The following is a 17009-nucleotide window of genomic DNA, read 5'->3' as shown; positions in this document are numbered from 1 at the left end:
TTAAGGTGACACTTAGAGAGTCTTGCCCACAGGGAGCTGGGATGCCAGGGGTGTGAGTTGCCCCCACTGTCTCCTGGGAGAGTGCTGCTGTTTCCAGAAGCCCAGGATATTTCTAACAGAGCCAGTTGCTTCCCGGAACTGGTGACCCCCGCCCTAGCCCTAATTCCAGCCTGGAGTTGGTGTCCCTGCATGCCCTCCCCACCTCAGAACCCAGGGTAGGCACAGAACTGGCAGGGGGACAAGAGAAACAGCACTGTCCACTTTGATCCCATGCGTCCTCGGCCTCCCTGAGCCCCACCTTGGAGCTTGAGAGTAACGGCCTGGGCCGTGGTGGCCTGGACGCTTCTTCCTGCAGCAAGGCTGGCGTGGCCAGGCAGGGAGGCTGGCAGGGCTGGCGGGGCTGGCTGGGCTGGCCAGGGATTGTTCTCCTAGCGACTCACCTGTGTTTCCCCAGGGCCCCTTGATCTAGATCAGCTCTGAACAGATCCAGAGAATTGGGTACACAAATGAGCAAATCCCCACGAAGGGATGATCAGCCAAAAAGCCTGTGGTGGTGGGGCTTAGGGAAGCATTTCCAAAGGCAACAACACCTCTTTCTTCTCTCTTTCTCTCTTCTCTCTCTCTTCTCTCTCTCTTCTTTCTCTCTTCATTCTCTCTTCTTTCTCTCTTCTTTCTCTCTTCTCTCTTCTTTCTCTCTTCTTTCTTTCTCTCTTCTTTCTTTCTCTCTTCTTTCTTTCTCTTTCCTTTCTTTCTCTTTCCTTTCTTTCTCTTTCTGTTTCTTTGTTTCTTCCTTCTTTTCTTTCTCTCTTTCTTTCTTCTTTTTCTTCTTCTTCTCCTCCTCCTCTTCTTCTTCATCCTTCTTCTTTTTTCTTCCTCCTCCTCTTTCTTCCCTTCCTTCCATTTTTTTAAAAAGACAGGGTTTCTCTGTGTAGCCCTGTCTTTCCTGGAGCTCTCTCTGTAGACCAGGCTGGCCTTGAACCCACAGAGTTCTGCCTGCCTCTGCCTTCTGAGTACTGGGATTAAAAGTGTGTGTCACCACCACTCAATTCCAGCTATACTTGTGTGGAGCCAGCCCGTGCGGCAATGTCCTCTGGACACAGGTCTGACGGCACCATCTGAAGGCTTGGCAGTAAGGTTGTTCATGGTTATCTGTGTTCAGAGGCTATACCAGCTCTGCTCCTGCCCCCAACATCACCTCAGTATTATCTGAGTCCCCACAGCTCTAGCACCAAGATCGCCATGAGGTCTCATTCCCTGAGCCTCACATCAGGGACCACAGAGGAGGGACAGGGGGCCGAGCTCACTAGGAGAGTGAACTCAGAGCCAGTGCCCAGGAAGCTCATTTCTGGATGCCATGACTGCAAGCTATAGGCTGGAGCAGAACGCACTGTAGAGCTGAGGAACAACGCAGCCAGGGAAGCTTGGAGCCAAACCCTGCTGGTCAGGGCTGGAGTTAGGGTATGAGTCATGGCCTCTGGGTGGCCTGAGGCGTCCGTGGGTCATAGAACAGCCCTGTCAAAAAACGGCATGGTACATCTCAGAGAGCCTCAAAGTACCCTCAGCATCTTCCTGGGGAGGTGAGAGTGAGGTAGGGGCACCGGGGTTCTAGGGACACTAAGATGGTGTCTCCCTCAGAGCACAACTGGATATCTACTTGCAAGGCCATTGAATGAATCTCCTGTGGCTCTTTCCTTAAGGGAACCCATCCTCCAGGATTCTACCAGCCAGCGGGCCCACCAGCACTCCATTAACAGCCAGCACTGTTCTAAGTGTATCCCTCCACTGTCTTCTGCGTGAAGTCTTGGCATTCAAAACCATGTGGTCTCTGGCCTCACCCCAGCCTATCTCCGTGTCTCCTCTATGGCTGTCCTCACTTTGGAGCCCCCCCTCTCCCCCAGTTTGAGATGTTCTCCACTCTCTACACACACAAGCCCCTCTCCTCTAGAGACTCTACCTCCTCTGCCCTTTCTGTCCACCCTTTTACCCTTAAGCCTGTGGTCCTATGCTATCAGGCAGGGAAGGGACTCTGTCCGCTTCTCTGCCCAGATGGTGATCCTCTGGTGCCCCCTGGTGGCCATACAAGGGAAACTTGGGATTTGCGGAACATGAGATGGGAAAGGAAACTGTTAGTTATATGCTGTCCAGACTGTATGCCTGTTAACAGTGGGAACCAGCTCACTGCATGTTTACAGCCCCTGAGGAGATCATGAGCTCTTCCTGTTCCTCTGAGAGGAGAGAGATGGAATTCCTCACCACCAAGCTAAGGAGAGATGGTGCCAGGGCAGACTTCAAAACCACACTTTCTCCATAGGGAAGGACACATGGCAGGTATGGGGTCGGAGAGTGGGGCCATGAAGAGGAGGCCTCAGCTGGTGTTCACAGACCCTGTGACCTGCTGGCCTTGGAGGCACCCTGGCCTCGGCAGCACCAAAGGGGACAGGTATATTCTGTCCACCTTGGGTCCTCGTGTGTCTAGGCAGGGTTTACACAAAGCTGTTCTTAACTCCGGGTACAATAGCGATAAATAGAATTTATTTTGTACAACCCTTACTGACATACATGTGGCCACAGGGCTTCCAAAGTGGGTGTTGGGGCTGGAAGTCTCGCCTTGGGCGTGGCTCCTAAGAGTGAACAGACACACACAAGGACATGGCTCACAGCAGCTATGCCTGGCAGCCCCCTCCACGGCAATGGTGGGCAGGGGATGGCGAGGTCTGGACTCCAGACCAGCTGAGACCCCCTCAGCCCAGTGCTCCCAGGAGTGTGGGGTGGCAGGGTTAAGCTGGGTGCTGGGTGAGGAGCCAGGGATGACCCTATCCACAACCAAGGATACTGGGCCATCGTGTGGAGACAGTGAAAGGACGTTGGCAGCTCTGTGGTAAAGCTGGGGGACTCAGGTTGGGTGATTGGTGAAGCAGACCCAGCCCCTTAGCCCACCCGGGGCCTCGGGAAGCAGTCGGCGTGATAGGCGGTCCCTAGGACAATGGCCCCCTCCTGGGGCAGGTGCATGGACTCAGGCTTCAGTGATCTCTGAAATACTCTTGTCCACTTGCAGCAGAGATGCCCAGAGAATGAGGGTGCCTGGCCCACGTCCCACAGCAGAAGCCGCACGGGACTCTGCCCGGCGCTTGCGCATTCGCGCACCCTGCACCTGCTGCTTCTGCGGTGGGCTGTATGCGCACGGTGCTTCTTCTCCTTTTCCTACCCTGTTCCCCGTGGCTCCAGAGGGGAACCCGGTGTGACAGAGGCCCAAGTGAGGGCAATCCAGGGCCACAGTCCCTGCCCACACCCAGAGCTCCAGCCTGAGGGTGGGGTGGGGGCGGTGATGCCGGCAGCATCCATTCTGAGAGCTCTGGATGGCTCCGCCCTGCGGAGACAGCCCAGATGGGCGGGCCCAGGGCTTGGAGGGAGGGGCGCCAGGGGCTGGGGTGGCTGTGGGGCAGAGGGCCAGCTGCCTGGATGTGGTGCGGCATCTTCTTGTGCTTCTGAGGCCTCCTCTGCAGGGAACGGGAGATGAGACTCAGAGGAAGATGGCAACAGCTTCTCCTCCCATCCCACGGGCATCCCTAGCTCGCCCCATGTTCCATGCTCGCCCAGTTCTTTTGGCTCCATCAAGCTCCCTAACAACTCATAGGCAGAGTTGAGGCAGCACTGTGTGCCCACTGCACAAATAGGGAACCCAAGGCTAAAAGGTGTCAAGAGTAGTCCAGGCCCGCAGCCACCGAGGCTGGAGAGTCCTGCCCAGCCCGGGGGGCTCTCATCCCCTCCTCCACCCCAGAGGATCCAAGTGAGCACCAGCTGACCTGCTCAGTCCCGCCTGCTGATGAGGTGACAGCTAGCAGCCCTGTGGGGACAGATGCAGCCGGAGGTGGGGGCAGGAGACACAGGAAACCAGAAGTCACTGGAAGAGCCCAGTCCTTCTGGCCTAGTGGGGCACCCCAGCCATTGGGTCCCTGGGTCCCTGTCCCCAACCGGCTCTACCCTCTCCCAGGAGGAGTCCCCGTGTACCATCTGGGGTGTGTGCTGCTCAGATGTTTCCAGTTGGATCTTGATCTCGGGACACGCAGGGTCCCCCGACTTGCCGACGTCTGGGTGGGGTGACCGTGTGAGGCCTGGGAAGGGGGGCAGGAGGGAGCCACCTCACTGGCCAAGAGGAGGCACCAAGGAGATGCAGGCATGGATGGGTGACTGGCACTGGGGTTCCCCCACCCTGCCTGGTCCCTCCCTTAGGGGTCTTCACCCTCAATTCACCTCCCAGCTACCCTCTACCATCCTCTGGATCACCGCCCCACGTAAGAGGCTGTCACATCAGGCTCCCATATTCGGCCCCGCCCCCTTCCCAGCACAGCTAGCCTGGTACTTGGGGAGCTTGGCCCCGCCCCTCTCCCAGCACAGCTAGCTTGGTATTGGGGAGCTTGGCCCCGCCCCTCCTCCAGGACTCCTAGCTTGGTATTGGGGAGCTTGGCCCCGCCCCTCCTCCAGCACTGCTAGCCTGGTACCTGGGGAGCTTGGCCCCGCCCCTCCTCCAGCACAGCTAGCTTGGCATTGGGGAGCTTGGCCCCGCCCCTCCCCCAGCACTGCTAGCCTGGTACCTGGGGAGCTGCCCCCGCTCGTGGTGCTCACGCTGTCGTCCAGCCATGTGCTGTAGAGGAAGGAGTCCCGCTTATGGGGAGTTCCTGAGGACGACACGCTCTCCTGGGGAGGGGGGGGAGGTCAGCCCCACCCACAGCCCCGCCCCACCCCCCTCCTTTGTTCGGGCAACACACACATCTGCAGATGTTCTCCTGGTCTGGGTCTCAGAGGCCAACAGCCTGTGAAGGCCCCTGCACCTCCACTCTAGGAGGCCAGCAGGCAGGGCCTGTGTCTGCCAAGGGACAGGCCAGGCCAGTTGCAGGTACCCATTGGATGTATGTTTGATGGAAAATGGCTAAGATGCTGAAGACCAGGCCCAGGCCAGAGGGAGGGGACGAGTCTGGCCTGGCCAAGGGGGAGGGAACAGGCAGGGACAGGAGACCAGCAGGTGCAAAGGCCTGGGGTGGGGCCAGCCCACCACAGTTAGGGACTGCAGAGGACCTCAGAGTGGCTGAGGAGGTAAGAGACATGGGACAAGGAGCACCTGGGCCCTCAGGGGTCTGTCTCTGTGGACAGCATGGGGGAGCCATGGAAGGCTACGATCTGTCTGCATCTCCTGCAGGCTGGGACACCCTTGCCGCCAACATGTCAGCCAATGCACCTCCAGAGGCCTGAGAGAGCCCTGTCCCACCTCCATGGGGCCCTAACCGCTCGGGTATCTCACCAGGCCTGTATCATCCCCGTCTACGCCCTCCGTCTCCTCCACCACGCTGGTGAAGCTGCTGGCGCTGGAGGAAGATCTGGAGAAGCCCTGCAGCACTTCCGTTCTCTGGGCAGCCGACTCCACTCTGCCACACAGTGCCGTGAGCCATCAGCCGTGGGCACTGTGCCACAATCCCTTGTCCCCTGCCTTCCCCAAGGAAACTCAGCCTGGAGCCAAGCAAGCACCCTGGGACTCCCAACACAGCTCGTCCAGCCTCTCAGCTCCCGTGGACTCCCAGTGACGCCCTTCCCATTCCTTGATAGATCCCTCCATGCTCAAACACCCTCTCGAGGCTCCCCATCTGCCCCCAGGAAACGTCGGGAGCGTCGGCTTGGTACTCAGTTACTGTGGAACTCAATGGCTTACTCCTTGGTCCCTGAGGCAGTGCTATTGTGGGACTGTCTCCCAGGCCTGGAAGCAAGGAGGAAGGTGGGACTCGGCCTCGGGTGGCTCAGCTCAACACGTGGCAGGGATTGGAGACCTCACACTTGGGGTCTTTGTGTCTCCTGCTCCAAGTCTCGCTTATCCAACAATTCCACAGCCCAGATTTGTCACTGTTATACTTTTCTGTCTCTGTTCAGCAGGCCCCCCCACCCCCACCCCGTGGCAGAAACCAGTGGCCTCCTTAGGCCTCCCTGCCTCTCTCTGCCAGCCTCTCTTAACAAAATGTTTAAAAACATTGCTCTTTTCCTAGACGTTTATCCCATTTGAGATAAAACGCAAAGCTCTCGGGCTGGAGAGATGGCTCAGTGGTTAAGAGCACTGGCAGCTCTTCTGAAGGTCCTGAGTTCAAATCCCAGCAACTACATGGTGGCTCACAACCATCCTTAATGACACCTGACACCCTCTCCTGGTGTGTTTGAAGACAGCTACAATGTACTTACATATAAAAATAAATAATAAATAAATCTTTTTTAAAAAGTGGATAAAAATAAAACCCCCACAAAGCTCTCACATAGCCTCTGAAGCTATGAGCAGGTCTCTGCCCACCTCTCCGCCTTCATTCCCACCACGCCCAATGGGCACAATCCCTCACTACTCCAGCTGCCCGTAGTCTTTCTTTCCATCCATCAGGCGTGCCTGGGCGGGGCTTGCACTCGCTGACTCCTCCCCAGAAGCCTCCTCTTTCTACCAGGCCTACTGGGGCTGCTTCCTCTCAGCCTTCTGTCCTCCCTAAAGACTAAGGATACCTTGTCCCTCCTTGCACCCCGGCTCTCTCTCTCTGCTCTCTCTGGGCCAGCAGCTCCCAGCTTGTAGCTGTGTTCCGGAGCACAGAGGGAGCACGGCATGCACAAGGTGCTCGGAGGGACATCAGGGAACAAAAAGAACGAGGACCCCCCCTCCTCCCAAGCCCAGTGCACCCAAAGCCCTACCTGTTCTTGGTCGTGGGCATCTCTGGGGAGCTCTGAGTGGATGAGTTCTCTGACTTGGGCTCTTGTGAGACATGCCCGCTGTCTGGGGTCTTCTGGCCAGCTGGAGGGCTCTCCCTGTGGGGCACATGGGGGTAGTGGGAGGGGGCGAGGTTGTGAGGGGTGGGCATGCCATGGTGTGGCTTTAGAGGCACAGTCCCCATGGGCTTTTTAGCTAGCTGGCCCTTCCTCTGCCTATAATGGTTTCCTAAAGGATGGCCAGCGAGGACTTGGTTACAGCAGGCCTTGAACCCAGGATTTATACTCTGAGTTTAGGAGGTATGAGAATCTACTGGCCCCTGCCTTGTGCTCATGACGAGGAACCCACACAACAGCCCCAGGCTGCTGGCTGTTTTCCTATCTCACTTTCACATTGATGAGTCTCAGAGATGTACAGTGGCATGCCCAGGGCTGCAAAACTGCAAGACGGTAAGGACCTCTTGTCGGCTTTCTGGGCCCACAGACATTCACAGATGCAGCCAGCTCCTCTCCCTACTTGCCCCAGCTGGGAATGCAAACTTGATCTGTAAGGTGCTAGCCCCAGGGAACCAGCGGACCGGCTCAGTGTCAAATGGAAGTGGTTCCTCCTGAGCGTCAGCTGTCACTGGATGGGTATGAGGCAGAGGGCAAGCACAGGTCAGAGTGGGTGGCACGCTGGCGCCCCCTGCAGGTCAGAGTGGGAGGCACACTGGAGCCCCCTGCAGGTCAGAGTGGGAGGCATGTTGGTGCCCCTGCAGGTAAGGGTGGGCAGCACACTCACATCCCCTGCCGGTTAGGGTGGGAGGCGCACCCAGCTCCCTGGTGGGTCTGGCTCCCACTCACCCACCTCTTCTCCTGAACCTCCTGGATGTTCTCGATGCCAATGGCACTGCTGCGGCGTGAGCCAAACGGACCAGACTTCTTCCTTGTGGGGCTTTTTCCAGGGACAATCAGGGACTGTGGGGAGAGACTGTCTCAGTGCCTATCGGCCTAAGAACGCCAGTGGCCCCACCTCCCACTGGGGCCCTGCCACCGCGCCCAGAAGCCAACAGGTTATGAGCAAGAAAGGAGAGAAAATGTGCTTTCTGGAGGGCTCCCCGATTGACGGGTCGGCCCACAGAGGGCCAGGGCTGCTCCGGAGAACACGCAGCAGGGCTGTGCTGGACATTAGTCCGAGAGAGGCAGAGGGCAGGCACTAGGGTCAGAAGGAAGGACAAATGCTCAGATGGCCCCGCCTCTTGCCCCTGGGCCTCATGGGAGCTGCAGCCTAAAAGTAGTAGTGAGAAAGCAGTGGTGCAAACCCAGCCCCTGCCAGGGCGCCTCCACCCTCAGACTTCACTCTACTTGGGGAGGCTCTGTGCCCCGAGTGGGGACATTCCCCTTTCCACACACCATGGCGGGATGCCCAGAATCAGAAGCGTGGGGAGGTGGGAAGTGGGCCCTGAGGAGGCATGAAGGGAGGGACAGAATCTGCAGGCAGCTCATGGTAAGGAGGGGTCACGAGGAAAAGGAGAGATGATGCTTCATGCAGGACCGGCAATATTGGGAGACGTGCAGCTGGGCAGAGAGTCTTTGAGTACCAGATCCCAGCAAGGACCCAGTCAGGGTTCCAGGGGCCAGGCCAGGGCCAGAGTCTCCTAGTGGGGTCCTGGGGACTCTGGCCCAGGTCCCAGTATCACCAGAGCCGTGGAACTCTGCCCTGCACGCCCTTAGGCCTGTCCCGGGAAGGGGGCAACGTCCCCAATATGGCCTCCGTCCTGAGAGCGAGCGGAGAACAGCGCGTGCAGGCAGCTCCGGAGCCGCGGCCCCCCGGATGGATGACAACCTCTTCCACAGCTCCTATGCCTAAGGCGCTGCCCCGGCGTCCGAATCTACTCGCGCTTTTCCCGGGAATAAGCAATGACTGGCGGGGCAGAGAGGTACAGAGAGAGAGAGAGTGGTGGGTGGGGAAAGAGAACAGAGGGAAAGGAGGAAACAGAGGAGGCGGGTGGGTACCGCAAGAGCACAAGACATGGGGAAGAGAGGAACGGAGGGGTAGGGAGGAACGGTGGGGCAAGGGAGGTAGGTAAACGTAAGGGGGTTCAAGTAAGGTAACCGAGGGCAGGAGGAATCAGAGGGGGCGCAAGCAGGGAGGGCAAGGGAGGAATGGCAGATGGAGAGAAAAGGGGGGAGAAACGGGAAGAACAGGAAAAGGAAGCCACGTGAAAAGAGGGAGAATCGAGCGAAAACAAAAACAGAAATGAGTCTGGTTACTGCCGAGGCAGGTGCTGCTGGCCTGATCCTAACCCGGGGCCCCTCCACAGCCACCCACAGGAGGCCGGGCCACTCCACAGGCAGGAAGGGAGGGGCTGAGAACCTGGATTGGGGAGAAGTTGGGCCAGGTCCTGGATGACAATGGACTTGGTGACCACTGGACAGCAAAGGCCTCACCTTGCTCCCCTGGCCAGACCAGACCACACGAGAGATGGTTGGGAGACAGGAGACTGCCGCCACACGCACAGTCTCACAGCACAGAGCACAGGGCTCAGCATGCAGCAGACAGTAAGCAAAGAATGGGTGGCTGGGTAGGTGGATGGACTAATGGATAGATGGATGTGTAAGCGGGAGGATTATGGTTGGACACATGGATGGGGGTGGTGGTGGATGGATTGATACGTGCATAGATGCATGAATGGGTAGATGGAGGCATGGGTGGGTCAGTGGAGGGATGTCTGAGAAGGCAAACTGGGTGGGGGAGAGGCAGAGCACTCCATGCAGTGTCTGAGGTGGCCACTAGATGGCGCAAAGCAGCTAAGTCTTGATGTAGGCATCTTGAATTCCCTGAGTGTGGGGGGCAGACTCCCATAGAGCCTGGCAGACAGTTAGTAATCACGGTGGCAGGGTTCATTTAGGCAAGCCCACACGGAAGCCCAGTTCCAGACACACTAGAGGCAGTCACAGGCATTCAGGCCTGGGCTGTTGCACACACGGAGTACCACACAAGAAATGAATGTCCACACAGCAACATACGTCCTGAGAGACAGCATTTGTGTCCCCTGACAATCAGAGCTTAGCACACAGCATTTGCTCACACAGCAGCCCAATTCCTGACACACAGTAGGTGTTCACACAGCAGCCTAGAGTTGGGGCACACAGAAGGTGCTTACAGAGTTGATGCCCACACAGCAGCCCATTTTCCAACACACGGTAGGTGTTTACACAGCAGATCAGGGGAGGGGCGCATAGTAGGTGCTCACAAGAACTCAGGTCTGGGCTCACAGTAGGTGCTCACAAAGTACATGTCCACACAGCAGCCCAGGTCCTGACATAACAGTGGATGCCCACAGCCTCACAGACAGAGGTGCTTCAGAGCCTTAAGGCTTGACAGTAGAGGCCCACAAAGCAGCCCCGTTTCCAGCACACAACAGACAGCAGCTATTCAGTAAGGACAGGGACACAGAGGCTGTAGAAAGTCACACCCAAATAAACAAAGGGCCAGGAGGAGAAGGCCAGGGGCTTGAGGAACAGTGTGTCCCAGTGCCCTGGCTGGAGCACTTGGCCATGAAGAACGGCATCTACAACAAGTCCGGTGCCCAGGGTGAGCACATGAACAGTGGGGCAGTGGGAAGAGGTAAGGCCAGGCCTCAGGAGGAAGGGAGCACCAAGGGCCCTGGGGAGGAGGGTGGGTCCGGGGAAGTCTGGGGACACTCACTATGCCGGCTGCCTTGGCCAGGTCAGGGTTGTTGGGGGTGAAGCTCCCACTGTGGCTAGTTGACACGGTGTTGGGTTTCTTGTTGCTCAGTCCCATGGCATCCATGGACTGACTCCGGCTCCGGATGACCCTCTGTGGGAGGAGAGGCGGGCGTGAAGGAGGCATGGGCTTCCTGGGCTTCTTATCCTTGGGAAGCCTCTGGGTTACGTGCATCTGGCCCCTTGTCACCAATGCCATTCTGGGTGACCCTAGGAGGCCCCACCCTTTGCTGAAGCATCAGCTTCCCGGCGTGTCACACAAGAGGCAGGCGAACGGCGAACTTCAGAGCAGCGGGCTGTGGATGTGTCACCAGCATGCTGAGCCTCTCGTGTGAGTGTCGTGAGGAGGGCAGACAGCACTGAGCAAGTGCGTGCTTGGTCATGCTCACCAGGGGCCCTCCAGGACCCTCTCAGGGTCCCTTCCCCTCCCACAGGGCCAGATCCTATGCCTTTCCCCATAGACTCTGTTGCCTTAGAAGCACACTTTGATTTAATCCAGAGTCCCTACTTGGCACCACCCAGATGAGAAACCCCCTGGACCCTGCTCAAAGCAAACACTAGACCCGTGTTCAGTCTGTGGGCCCCTGACTCTGGTTGGTGTCCTACTAGTAGTTGTGGGCTACTAGATTAATCTTCCTAGACAAGCCCACAGTTCCTACTGTAGCCAAGCCTGGGTAAGAGTGAGGCCATCTCCCCTGCTGTGGACCAGGAAGAACTGAGAAATCACTGCACACCACCCTGTAGCTGGGTGAGTCTAGGCCCTATCCAAAGGGAGGCAGAAGCCCCCCCCCCCTAAATTGTCCCTGCTCAGGTAGATGGGCAGGAGTTTACACCCACAGGATGCTCGCCTGACTGCTTTGCAAATAATTCAAAAGCATTTGGGCATGGTGAGCTGTTATGAGCCCCCACTTCGCTACTCAACAGATAACTGAGGTTTGGAGAGTGCCCGTGCTGTTAAGAGGCAAAGCCGAGATGTAAACCCAGGGAATCCGAGCTCTTAGCTAAACCACAAAGTACCACGGAGGTCACACAGTGAGGTCCCTCAGCAATGTCACCCAAACAAGACAGACCTCCTCCCCTCAAACCTGGCGGCCTCAGCCCATGGCCCCACTGGCTCCTTGCTGGTCTAGAGGACTCCAACTTTTAGGGGTGCTCCCAGCCAGACCTGGAGCTCCTCCAGCCAATAACCCTATCCCAAGCCAGAGCCCCACCTTACACTCTTCCTCCTGGCTCAGAATCCCAAGGCACAGAGCTCATCTCCAAATCTCAATGCACCCGAATGCTTCGGTCCACCAAGCTCTGTCCTCAACCCTAGCCACACGTCCAAGCAGAGACCGGAGCCCTCAGCCAGACTCCACCGCCAGTCGCATCTTCCCTCACAGAGCCACAAGCGACGCCTGAGACCCCATCTCTAGGACTAAGACCTCGGTCCATCCACCACTGAGCTCCATCAGCCCAGCCCTCCAGGGTAGTGCCCTGGGCCCTCACCTTGAAAGACTCGAAGAAGCCACCCCCACCGCTGCCGTTCTCCATCTTGTCGTCGTCGCCGCCGAGGCCCATCATGGACTGGCTGTGAATATGGAGCTCCTCGTAGAGCGTCTCAAGAAGGGCGGCACGCGTCCGCTCCTGTGGGTCAGCCATGAGAGACCCCAGAGATCAACCCCCCGCCCCCGCCTGGCAATTCCAATCCCCGGCTTCATCTTCCTTTACAGCTAGCTGTACCTTTACAGATAGCTGTGCTGGTTCCCCAATTCTCCAGTTCATGCCCCCCTCTTGCATGGCATCTTCACCCCCACCCCATGCGGACACTCCCCTCTGCTTCCTCTCACTCGCCCTCCCCAATCGGCACCCCCAAAGCCAAGGTCCGAGCATGCCTTTTCCCTCTGGTGGGGTTGTCTGTCCATCCCTCCAGCCCTCGCTCACCTCCAGTTTGGCAAACTTCTCTGCTTTGTAACACGCATACTCGGCATTGATCAACTTCGTCAGCAGAAATTCCTGGAACTCAGGCCCCTGGGATCCCCCCAGCGTGGAGGAAGTGAGAAAAGCGTCAGGTGACCATTAGAGGAAGGGGCTGGAACTCTCAAAGTCAGCTCTCTAGCCAGGTGCACCCGTGAGGGACCCTGTACCCTGATGGCAACCTGCTAACTGGGGAGGGCCCAGCAGTACGCGTGGGGGGGGGGGTCAAAGCCAGGTTTGCTGTGTGTCTACTGAGAGGTTGGCAGAGACATGTGTGCCCCTCCCCCACAAACATAGAGGAAAGGCTGTCAAAGCGAAGACATGAAAGGGCACAGTCAGCTAGGAAAAATGTAAAACAGCCTGTAGTCTACGCTGTGACCTTGTAGTCACAGCATTTATCAAGACAAAGAGAGGCAGCACAGCTGAAGGCTGAAGGGGAACTAGATCTCCAGTACACAGGGAGGCTTCAAGTCCTCCTGGGGCAAGACTATGGCTCCCTCGGGCCCCTCCCACGCCAGTCCTGCCCTCCTGATGCAGGGACAGGGGGGTAGGGCTGCCTCTTACCTTCCTAAACACAGCAGGATCCGGGAGGGGAGGCCCAAAAAAGGGCACATCGTCTCTAGCAGTGACAGAGACCTGGAAGAAAAGGAAGCAGAGTATGTGGGGTCAGAGACCCCTAAGTCAGCTCCTATCCCGTGGGGTTCGGGAGGCTCTGAGGCTGCTCAGTTTGGAGGCATTTTATATCAGAGTTTCAGCTCCTCCAGCCACTGCCCTGAATTTGCAGGGCGGGGCTTGGGGAGGGACCTCAAGAGGATGGATGCAAAGGCTGAGGAAGTGGGGTAAGACCAGACCGGAGCAGGAGGAAGGTGGCCCCCTCTAAGGAGTCCTTGCTCCTCACAGCCACTAACCCCACGAAGCCCCCAATTTACCCACCTTGTAGAGGGGGCCATCGGGGCCACCCCCCTCTGCCTGCACCACCACATAGGCATGCAGAAAGTTGGATGCAATCATGTCTGGCACGAAGGGCGTGTTTTCGTCCTGGAAGACCACAGCGACGATGTCGTTCCCGATATGCCGCTTCCGCTGCAACTGAGCACAGGGCCACAGGCCTTCATAGCCTGGCTATAGGGTGTGGGGCAGGGGTGCCCGGAGGGTGTAGGGCTGGGGGTGGGGTGGGGTGGAGCAAGCGGAGAGCACATCTAGGGATGTGTGTTCCCTGCCCATCCCCAAAATGGCAAAACTTGTCTTAAGATGGCAACTTGTGACAGATGGGAAAATGGAAGCTGAGGGGTTTCAAGGTCTCCCGATGCTCTCAGGGACTTTAACCAAGGTCCCACCTCTCAGCCCTTCCTTATCCCAACCCTATCTTGGCACCCCCAAACAGAGTCCATCACTGAACAATGAAGTCAGTATTGCTGAAAGGGAAAATCCAAGAAAAAAAACCCAGTAAGAGTGATACACCTCCTTCACAATGGGTGAAGCTAACAGAGCACCTTTAGCAGATGGCCTGATGGGAAAGCTCCCGGCAAGAGAAACCGAATTCTGAGTGCAGGTCTAAGAACATGCCTGAACTCCCTAGTCTTCCTGCGTGGGACTCTGCACTTAGCAACTCGACAGCCTGTCACTTCACCTTAAAAGCGCTTCCTAACTCCTGGCTCTGCTCAGTCTCGGGACCCCCACATGACCCCACCATGTCTCTTGCTCCTCACCAAAAAAACCAAGCTCACCCAGGCAGGGCCCCTGCAGCATATGCTGTCCCCATAGATGCCATCGGCACCTCCCCTGTCCCACCTACAGCCTGCCCTCAGAGGAGAACGGATCAATTCCGTATTTGCAGCACAGGGCCATACTGGGTCTGGTTTGATGGATGCTAAACAGACAAGTAGATGGGGTTACAGGTAGATGGGTGCCCAGGCTACCTGCTGAGCGTCCCCTTCTGTGTATGGCAGCTTGGTGGACACGTGAAACATGATCTCCTTGTTGCGGAAGTTGCAGTATACGGACTCGGTCCCCGTCTGCCCGTGAGTCACGTCAAGGCCTCCTCGGAACCTGTCCCCAGACCCAAGGCCATGGCTCAGTCTCCAGCTCCAATCAGGCCTTCGTGGGGCCAGGATGGGGCTCCTCCCTGCTCAGGGACGCCGTCAGAACAACTCTTCAGCTGGGCCTTACCCCTTGAAATCCTGCAATTTCACTTTCTGGCCCAGAAACTCCAGGAATTCCACGAAGGCAGGACTTTCCTCGTTGGTACTGAATAGTTCTTCCTCAGAGGTCTGGAGACCACACGGGGGCAAGGTCACACGGTGGCAGCTCCCGAGTGGCCCTCCCTCAGCCCTACTTCCTCCCAGAGTGGCCATGAGCAGTCCCCAAGCTCCTGGGAAACGGAGTGCCCTGCAGGCGACGGCTGAGGGCGAGGTGGGGTGGGGTGGGCCGCAGGACCAGGCGGGGGGGGGGGGGGGGGGGGAGAGAAGAAGGGCAGACACACCTGGCCAAGCTTCTGATAAATGACTCCAAACTTGAAGTTATTGCTGATAACATGTTCGTCAAAGGTGACAATGAGCCTGGAGGCCTGTGGAGAGCGAGGGAGGGTTGTGGATGCAGGGAGCAGCAGCTCAATGCCTGCCGCCTTGTGCCAGGCACCACACACTCCCATCCTTGTAAGGAGAGACTCCACCCTTCCCCAGCCCCTCGCTTTCAAAGGCTTCAGCAGTTTGCCTGAAGTCAGCAGCCTGCAGGCCTGCCCCGGGTTAGGCCTTGGCCCTGATCCTGTCGGATTTCCAAGTTCTACCCCTAGCTCTGCCTGTCATGGCCAAGGCCACCCCAATCCACTCTGCAATGCCCAGCTCACTCCCTGACACTTGGTCAAAACCTCCTCATGCTCCTAGACACGGGAAGTCTGACCAGCAGGCCCTGGGGTCTGGAGTGGGCGCCCCTCCTCAGTCTGAGCCTGTTCCTCCCCCCAAAACCAAGACACAGGGCTTGCTTTACAGCGTCCCTCCCTTCACCTTACAGGACCTCAGCCTGATCAAAAGTCCAGCCAGGAACTCCCGGCATCTTTTAAAGGCATGACTTCCAGGACTTATTATTTCAGGATCGATCGTCACAGATGCCAGCAGAGCCCCAGTACGGGGCTGTACCTCATGTGCTTTAAGGAGGCACTTATGGGGCTGTGGGTGTTCTGTGGCCCTGGGTCTCCTGGAAGGCGAGGTCCACAGAAAGGAAATCCAGAGCCCAGGCCATCCTAGGACGCTCCCCACAGAGCACTGACACTGTTACACACTGAGGGCGATGTAGGGCTGCCAGGGGCAAACGAGAGGACATGGGGGACATGCCCAGCCATCAAGAGTTCCAACAGCTGCCACCCACCCTTGGTAAACAAGCCAGGTCAGGTACCTTAGGGTAAAGCACGGGGTAGAATCGATCCACATTGACATCCTCACATACCAGCTGCAAGAGAGCACAGGGAGGGGTGAGGAGTTGGGCTCAGAGAAAAAGGCAGTGACATCCTGGGTCCTGGGGAAGTCTTGGGAAGACAGCGGGCAGGAAGGAATGGGGACGGGCTGTGCTGGAAACAGCGGAGGCTAATAAAAGACTAAGAGCCCTCGCTGCTGCTCAGAATGGAGCTCGGAGAACTGGGGCCCCCTGGGATCTGTGGGTGCTGTAAAGAGGGCTAGAAGCACACATGCAGGTACCCAGGGCAACCCAGAGCAGTGCGAACACTGGGGTGGAGCCGGGTAAGAGGCTGCCAAGTACAGGCGCCCAGGATCCCGGAAGTGCCAGACGCAGGAGGCTCATGGCCTCACCTTTGCCATCTGGACCACGTTGGGGAACTCGGTGAGGCAGGAGATGGGGATGACATCGTGGTGGGTCCGACACTTGGTCCTGGGTGGAGAAAGCCACACAGGTGAGAGACTGGACAGTGGGAAGACCTCGGGGAGACCAAAGATGACGGCGGGGCACCAAGCCTGGCTAAGGTTCTACCTTGCTGTGCGACCTCAGGCAAATTCCTGCTCCTCTCTGGGCCTCCATCAGGAAGGCAGCAGGTACAGTGAGCCGAGCACTGGATCTCCAGGCCTCGGTCCTCCCTACTGTCTTGGGCGTCCCCCCTCTACTGCCCATACCTAAGCAACAGCCGCAGGTGCTCCTGATCCCCGATGACATCATACTTGAGCGAGAATACCAGGTGGCCGAGAGCAGTGTCCAGTGAATAGTAATTGAAGTGCTCCTGTGGTGGGAGGGGCAGGGGAGGTGAGGGAGATATGAGGCTTCCAGAAACCAGGTCCCTCTCCAAACAGCAGACGCCATGGGCAACAATGGCCCCTGCATTAGCTCCGCCCTGTAGCAACTGAGACAGACTTGCACCTGCTTTTCAAGGCCTCCCTGTCCTGTCCTGGTCTATTACATGGGAGGGAGGCCACCTATCTGAATAGGGCCGGCGGGCCAGGTAAAGGGCTGGCACAGTGTTCGAGATTGTCTGTTGGGCCGGGCAGTGGTGGCGCACGCCTTTAATCCCAGCACTTGGGAGGCAGAGACAGGTGGATTTCTGAGTTCGAGGCCAGCCTGGGCTACAGAGTGAGTTCTAGGACAGCCAAGGCTATACAGAG

General features: G+C 57.7%; 1 protein-coding gene and 1 long non-coding RNA gene across 28 annotated transcripts in view; one reads left to right on the top strand and one right to left on the bottom strand.

Annotated features, from left to right (window-relative positions):
* Positions 1-2510: 2510 nt before the first annotated feature.
* Rap1gap (Rap1 GTPase-activating protein) overlaps positions 2511-17009 on the bottom strand; it is a 65151-nt gene continuing 50652 nt past the window's right edge. For 5 of the 27 annotated variants that reach the window (XM_006538482.4, XM_006538483.4, XM_006538475.4 and 2 more), the window contains 19 exons: positions 16527-16630; positions 16209-16287; positions 15799-15852; positions 14891-14974; positions 14578-14678; positions 14328-14457; positions 13342-13497; positions 12973-13044; positions 12376-12462; positions 11941-12078; positions 10415-10546; positions 8549-8626; positions 7571-7680; positions 6709-6822; positions 5297-5420; positions 4593-4642; positions 4009-4143; positions 3804-3844; positions 2511-3497 (listed from right to left, as the gene is read on the bottom strand). In XM_006538482.4, coding sequence (XP_006538545.1) covers positions 3808-3844; positions 4009-4143; positions 4593-4642; positions 5297-5420; positions 6709-6822; positions 7571-7680; positions 8549-8626; positions 10415-10546; positions 11941-12078; positions 12376-12462; positions 12973-13044; positions 13342-13497; positions 14328-14457; positions 14578-14678; positions 14891-14974; positions 15799-15852; positions 16209-16287; positions 16527-16630 — 1785 coding nt within the window. In that variant the 3' untranslated portion in view covers positions 2511-3497; positions 3804-3807. Of the gene's footprint in view, positions 3498-3803; positions 3845-4008; positions 4144-4592; positions 4696-5296; positions 5421-6708; positions 6823-7570; positions 7912-8548; positions 8627-10414; positions 10547-11940; positions 12079-12375; positions 12463-12972; positions 13045-13341; positions 13498-14327; positions 14458-14577; positions 14679-14890; positions 14975-15798; positions 15853-16208; positions 16288-16526; positions 16631-17009 lie in introns of those variants that run through there. The other 22 variants (NM_029563.2, NM_001379235.1, NM_001081155.3 and 19 more) reach the window with 10 other exon arrangements.
* Positions 10542-12412, top strand: Gm52682. The gene is made up of 2 exons (XR_003955132.1): positions 10542-10783; positions 11688-12412. It is a non-coding gene; the product is annotated as a predicted gene, 52682 (long non-coding RNA).

Source organism: Mus musculus, chromosome 4, assembly GCF_000001635.26.
Source record: "Mus musculus strain C57BL/6J chromosome 4, GRCm38.p6 C57BL/6J".
Lineage (NCBI taxonomy): Eukaryota > Metazoa > Chordata > Mammalia > Rodentia > Muridae > Mus > Mus musculus.
Note: the sequence above shows the minus strand (reverse complement) of the source record. Positions and strands in the feature narration are given on the sequence as shown.